Raw genomic sequence first — 7,041 nt, 5'->3', positions numbered from 1 at the left:
GATAGATAGAAATCAGAAAATTTATTCATATCAGAATTTGTGATTTCAAAAGTTTATACTCACTATACCATTTTTAAGGTATTAGCAACCACCATAGTTGTTGCTAAACGGGGTCGCAACAGGCTTTTGCCGTTGCTAAATACTGTGTCGCAATTTTTAGCAACAGAATCGGTCAGCAACGGCATTTTCGCCGTTGCGAAATCTTTTATTCGCGACAACGGACTGCCTTTGCGAAAGATTTTAGCAACAGAAAACAAAATGGCTAAGAGTGAAGCTACGGCTTAAATTTTAAGCCACGGCTCAGAAAATTAAGTTTCCCTGTTTCAGATGGAAGTCCAATCCAGCAGAACTACATATCTAGAAAGTAATCCACACACCATACACACAACAAAGTAAGAAATCCATTAAAAGAATCACACAAATACAACATAACTTGATGTAAACTCAATTTCACACCAAGGGAATCTTATCAAATGTTTCAAAGAAAAAGAAACTCTTACAGTTGAAGTCTTCAAGAGAGAAAAAAAAACTGAAATACAAATAAATGAAGTACCTTCTCATGCAAAGCAGTTCTCATTGACTATAGCATATGACATCAAATTATAAATGCTGCATCCTGTACAAAAAAATGGAGATAGCTTCTTCCAGGTTTATATGCTGATGCAACCTTTTCATAGATATACTTGTGATAGCAAGGCTTTGGCAGTGACCACATCTGCAAAGGAAAAAAAAGTGCATAAGGCTTCATGGACCACACCTGCAAAGGAAAAAAAACATGTGTAAGGTTTCATGGAATAACAACATTTGTTTGAAGTTCCCTCCATTGAGTAACAAATCGAGTGTCTTCTGAGCTATTCATGTGTGCATTGGATAATTTGATGCTGGACTCTAACACTTTACCCAACAACATAGTTTGGGGATGATCGGACACCTAAAACAGGATTATACTGATACTCATAAACAAATTTCTCATGAATGAATAATGAAATTATCTGAAGATTAAAAAGCTCTACATGCCAAAGTAGTTGCAATTTGCAAGTCATATATCACATTTAATCCAAGAAAAATCAAAAGAATAAGTGAGTGGTTACAATTGTTAAGTGCTAACAAAGAACTGTTGAAATCTAAAAAAAAACTAATTAGAATTCATGACTTTATGATATTTATTGTTTATTCGATACAAAATAAAGATGACAAAAATGATAAAGCATACGTGCAATAGAATACTGTGACAGGACATGACCTACAGAGCCTAGACTATGGTTCCAAATTGACTGATTTTCATTTATACAATTGCTGAAATTACAAGATAAAGGATATGACCTCCACCGAAAAATACACGAGAAAGTTGCTTGCCTAACATTTGAGAATTTATACTAAATGATTTCGCTCTAGCTGTTCACACCAAAACCTCACAATTATGTTGTACATAATAGGAAACCAAGTTAACACTAAACTGTTAGCTGCACTGATAATCAACTAGTTGGCCGCATCAAAACAGCATATAGATGCCATCAGTCGTGTCAATCAATATATCCGGAATAACAACCCTAAAGACATATCTGAGGCTCCGACAGAAGGATTCTATGCACAACGTTCACTCAAACAATATATTATGTTTAAGGGTAAGGATATAGTTCGCACCAGTCAGTGTGAAAAGACGAATGTGGAAAAGGAAAAGCAAAAATAAGATTTCCTACTACGCATGCAGCAAAAAAAAAAAAAAACACTCACCATAACACCGTTAGAGGGGGGTCGGAGCTTGACTGGAGCAACTAAAAGGGCTTCGATGAAGAACATAGAGTAAGTACTTCTCTTCTGAGTCATTCCTTGCTGCTGAATGTCACAAATGAGCGAGCAGATTTGGTTCTCATTTTCCCACACGAGCTTCATATGATCTAAGCAAATCAGCCTCAGACTGCAGGAAAGATGAATACTCCAGGTGAGTACCAAATAACAATGGCATACAGACATGACAGACACAAAAAACACATGCTCTTAAGTATTCACTATGTTTAACTAATTAGCTTAACAACTCTAACATCTTAGATTTGGTTACCCAGGTCAAATGCCAGAAGCCCTCCGCATTACAACTCTTAGTGATATCTAGAAATATTGAAAGCAGCCCAGAATTTGTGTTCACGAAGTAGAAAAAGTAATGCAAACACACCTGAAATTTACAATAGATAATTGTACTCCTAATGTCTGTGAAAGGAGAAGACTTCACCAGCATCAGTAAATTTTTCATTCTGCATATAAAAACATCATTACACATGTCGTCAAGGACAATGGCATCGTATAATATAATTTGCTGATAATATTATAGTGAGAAACCTTTGGGGGGAACTGCAATAGTCTACTTGCCTATTTCCGCTCAAAGTTACAGATAACTGTAAAAAATTTCTCGTCTGAGATGTCCTGATTAGACTGATCTGGGGTAGCCACCCACTGCACCAAATGCATTTAGCTGGTTGTTTGCGGATAAGTTTAGTCGGAGTCACAACCCTACTTGTGATAGCAAGGCTATGGCAGCCAGAACCAAAATTCCCCCTTGGCTTCCGTTGACTCCGCCACCACTGGCACCAACCAGCACTAAGAACAACTTAAAGTCCCTGGGAACAACTTAAAGCCTACTTGAAACCTCTGCATCCGTAGATGATAAATACAAAGTCAAGGGGTTAGATTTAAAAAATGAACCATTGATTAAGAAAAATTTGTGATAGAAAAACTAGTTTCGCACTTAAGTTTGTGTTCATGCGGCATGAAGAGGTGTAGATGACAGAACATGGCAGTAACATCATTAAAAGCACATGGAATTTATCCTACAAGAAGAAAATGCAACAAACAGGCAACTGTCACCAACATCATATCACTGAAATATTAGTGAAGGTGTAAATCATTTCATGCAATAGAGCCCAAAAAAATCTTACAATTAAAGGCTGTAATTAAGGGGTCAAGAGGCAAATACAAAGTTGTATTTTGTTGTAGAAGACAAACCTTCCAGCATACAGCAAAAATGAACAGTCCTTGGGAGTTAGTTATCCTCATCTTAAACCTAGCCGCCAATTCCCAAGTTATCAGGATCCATGCTACCTTGTCCATTGCTATTCGCTTGATTAAGGGGCGTCTATACAACGTCTTATATAACTGCAGTATTCTATCAAATTCTGGACCTGCAACACAAAAACAAAAATAATAAATCAAGTTGAACTGTCAACCCCATCTATAATTCAGTCGGTGATAAGAGTGTAGGAGTATTTTGTTTATCACCTTTTGATTCTTGTCCCAGGGTTGTATTTCTGGCATGCTCAACTGGTCCTGCAAAAGCTTTTGTTTAATTTTCTAACACCACTGTAAAGGTAAAGCAATACACTACAACAATAACAAACATGTGAATCTGCAATTGACACCTTCATTAATCTCCTCCATACACAACAGTAGTTTCAGATAACCACCTTCCTGATTGATTTCCTCTCTGTTATCAATTAGACATCTACCACAGCATCCACTGCAACACCAGCTGTCTTCCCTGCAACATCATTTCAAGCATTATCTGTTGCTCAAACCACAAAAATAGCAGCATCACCATTCTCTGTTCCTCCATTCCATTCACAATATCACCTTCACTGCAACCACAACACCGTTTCATCTTCCTGTTAACTACATCATCACAACTCAAAGTCATATTTCCTCATCAGCCTCAGGCCCTCGAATCATTAACATCATCAATTCTCATTCATCTCAAACAACGGCAACAACAGCATCTTCCAGCTAACCGATTTAGCATCTCTACTCTGTTCAACACCCACACAAACCAAAACCCATGTCTTCTCCAGCCATATAAACTCTAAAATTTCATTGTTCAACATCTCAATCAACTCAACAGACCCATTTTTCCTCCTTTCTTGAGTTCTAGATACACTCAGTGTCTTAAATTGGAAAACCCATTATTAATCTCTTCACAGCAAACCCATCTTTGCCCTTGTTTTTCAGCTTTCAGATACATCTTGACCCACCATCTTCTGATTTCTAATTCTCCAATCAGAAAATACATCAATGACAGCGACCACCATCTTCCATTTCTCCCCCGATTCACCCTTGATCTCTTTCTTCACAAAATGAAACCCTAAATTCGAAAGAGAAGAAGAAATCGAAAAACCGAAATCGAAAAACTGAAATCAAAATCCCTAAAATCGAAAAAAACATCTAAAATCGTAAAACCCTAGAAACCATAAACTGAAACGAAACGATTATTACAACATAAAACCTGGTTGGATTTCAGTAGAAACTGCTAGCAGTTGATTTCTGTGGTTTTAGATTGATCGATTTGGTTCTTCAGATCTGCAGTTCCAGAATGAAAGAGAGAGATGAACCTTCTGTGGCTGAGAAATGAGAAGGAAAAATCGAGGAAGGAAAGATAAAAGCAGATATAGGTTTGAAGGGTGGAAAAAAAAAAGAGGACTTGACCAAACTTTGACTTGGGCGTAAAAACATGTCAAAGTGTTCCTGACCACATGCGTGTTTCGCATGCATGAATACCTAGCAGTTGCTATTCGCAACCGAAATTTCGCTGTTGCGAAATTAGCAACAGATAATCGCTGTTGCGATAGATTAGCAACGGAAATTTCGCAACGGCGCTAGTGCTATTGCTACTCTGGGTTGCTAAATCCTTAAAATGGTGTAGTGACTTGTGAGGTGAATAATAATCTAGGCTGCTCTTGGGAGTCATAAGACCGTATTTTGAGTTTAGTTAGACTTTGTCTGTTGCTATCGATTTCCTACCTCACTTTGAATCTTTGATCAGAACGGAAATCACATATAGGCTTATCTGTGGGAGGAAGATTGGTTTAAAGTCTTCAATTAAGTTGAAGCAACTCTTAGGATGCAAAGGATGTCATCTAAGGGAATCAATTGCACGGAGTCCTGTTGGGATTCAAGAGGCGTAAGGAGCGTGCGACTGTTGAATTTTTGTGACAGTTTAATTCGGCCGCAACTAAATTCCAGTCCGAAGTTCTGATAGTAGTCTAGTGTCTGTAGCGGCCTAATACAATTTGATGTTCAACTCTGGACTAGGTCCCAATGTTTTTCTGCATTTGCGGTTTCCTTGTTAACAAAATTTCTGGTGTCTATGTTATTTCTTTTCTGCATTATATTGTTTATCTTTATAATTGAAAGATCACAGGTTGTATGTAAATAAATCAAAGTAGATATCCATCCTTGTTTGTTGGATACAACTTGATTGATTCTTGGATATTGATCTTTGGAATCGTCCAAGTACTCTCACACATAATTAGGTTCACGGACTTGGTTATGTAAACATTCTAATTGTGAGAGAAAGAGATATAAACTCTTCATATAATTCCTTGATTGAGATTCATTAAGTTGAACTCTCGGAATTATATCCGAGTTTAGTCCATATAGGTTGCCTAAGAAAAAGTTGATGGTATATTTTGGTGCCCACGTTTTCAGTACCCAACTGTACCAACAATACACCTTGCTCTTAACTCCAACCTAAATCCCCACTACTTCAACTAGACTCATTCTCTTCTATTACCATGACCACTAACTTAATCACAATTACAACTTCACAGAAAACATTACCAGCTTTAGTTATCGTTACCACTAATCTGCAACCCAAATCAACGACACTAACATAAACCCAACTCCATATCAATACTTAGCGTCCTGCAGTATTCGTTCCCCTTGTAGAACCCTAAATATTCATCTAAACTTCAATTATATCAATTCAGATATTTTCCTACTTCACCCAACCAATTCATACACAACAACACCTTATCCATAAACAGACATAGCAACAACTAAAACTCCAACAGAAAATAACATCACCAACTTCAAGTCTGCACATTCACTCTCACTTTACCATCACCACAAATTCAATAGTAAATCTTGATAAATATGATTCAATTCAAATTGAGTAAGGAAAATATTACCTCGAACACATGCCTTAATTTTTTAGAATTACTTAATCTTTACTGTTAGCACAGTTCAGCTTCGATTGACACCAAATACCCAACAGTTCACTTCAATAACTTCAAATCATCAACTTCAAATTATTCTTCAACTCTAAACCATAAATCATATCAAATGTATCTCCAGTCAGTCCTCAAAACCATTAATTTCATCTTCAATCACCATCATATATTCTCAAAACCTTAATATAAATCTCAATTTCCTTTTTAATTTTACTCGAGGAAAAAAACTAACGCAAACCCTCTGATGCACCTCTTCTTTAAATCAAAATAAACTATACAATAATCTTCACTATCAACTACCCATCCTTGACCTTCGTCTTATTGTTTCGATTCCATCTTCAATTTCATATAAACTCAAAACCAACTCCAGAAACCCTAACCTGATTCTTATAGCATCGATTTTCTTCAATCAATAATCGACCCTGACCAATTAGAATATACAATCTCATAAGTACCTTTCACGTTTCATTGATTTCATTAAGTCTTCTAAAGAAATTACTCAACAAATATTTTACTCTCTGAATCGCCGGAGATGAAAGAGAAAATAAGAATAAAATAAAGAGGAAAAGTGAGTCGAGATCTCTTCAACTCAGAAGGATAAGAAAAGATTTTTAATATGACACTAATACAATTGGATAAGGTCTTACAACAATATTAACTCTATCTTCCATAACCGGGGTTCCCTGAGAAAAACAACCGATGCCTTAAAAACGTCTACTTGTGACATGACTATTTTTACCCTTCATACATCTCAGATGATTTCTTCTTCGTCTGGTGTCCGAATGACGCGTTTGAGTAGATTATTTCACATAAGATTTTGAGATATATCCAATGGTACTATTTTCATGTTCAAATTATTATTTGATTAAATTTTATTAATTAATGTTCATATTCGATTAATCGAGTCATTAGCGGTTAAATCGTCTCTTGACCGGTCTAATAGCATTGACGAGCTTGAGGGTCTTTACACATTCTGACGCTTGAATCAATAATACTTAACCAAACCAATGTTAATCCATTTATGTTATGTCGAAAAACTAACTCAACT

General features: G+C 36.3%; 1 protein-coding gene and 1 long non-coding RNA gene across 5 annotated transcripts; both read right to left on the bottom strand.

The window, feature by feature from the left end:
* Positions 1-393: 393 nt before the first annotated feature.
* LOC113349728 lies at positions 394-2,249 on the bottom strand. The gene is made up of 3 exons (XR_003360342.1): positions 2,171-2,249; positions 1,735-1,918; positions 394-757 (listed from the first exon to the last, which is right to left on the bottom strand). It is a non-coding gene; the product is annotated as an uncharacterized LOC113349728 (long non-coding RNA).
* A 125-nt stretch (positions 2,250-2,374) lies between these two features.
* Positions 2,375-4,378, bottom strand: LOC113349727. Of its 4 annotated transcripts, XM_026593759.1 has the most exons (6): positions 4,268-4,378; positions 3,411-4,126; positions 3,271-3,318; positions 2,998-3,173; positions 2,741-2,822; positions 2,375-2,643 (listed from the first exon to the last, which is right to left on the bottom strand). In XM_026593759.1, exons 2-6 carry the CDS (start codon positions 3,427-3,429, stop codon positions 2,624-2,626), a joined length of 345 nt encoding a protein of 114 aa, XP_026449544.1. In that variant the 5' UTR covers positions 3,430-4,126; positions 4,268-4,378; the 3' UTR covers positions 2,375-2,623. The 4 variants fall into 4 exon arrangements, with proteins under 4 accessions (XP_026449544.1, XP_026449543.1, XP_026449545.1 ...); XM_026593758.1 differs by having other exon boundaries at positions 3,411-4,368; XM_026593760.1 differs by having other exon boundaries at positions 3,271-3,312; positions 3,411-4,368.
* Positions 4,379-7,041: the final 2,663 nt, after the last annotated feature.

The sequence above is a fragment of the Papaver somniferum genome, chromosome 2 (genome assembly GCF_003573695.1).
Source record: "Papaver somniferum cultivar HN1 chromosome 2, ASM357369v1, whole genome shotgun sequence".
NCBI lineage: Eukaryota > Viridiplantae > Streptophyta > Magnoliopsida > Ranunculales > Papaveraceae > Papaver > Papaver somniferum.
The sequence above is the reverse complement of the archived record's forward strand: the minus strand, read 5'-3'. Positions and strand labels throughout refer to the sequence as shown.

Excerpts from the sequence above, each read along its gene's own strand:
- LOC113349727 (XM_026593759.1), bottom strand. Across the intron at positions 3,174-3,270 it reads CCTGGGACAAGAATCAAAAG|GTCCAGAATTTGATAGAATA; the intron begins GTGATAAACAAA and ends TTTGTGTTGCAG. Across the intron at positions 2,644-2,740 it reads CCGCATGAACACAAACTTAA|AGGTTTCAAGTAGGCTTTAA; the intron begins GTGCGAAACTAG and ends CTACGGATGCAG.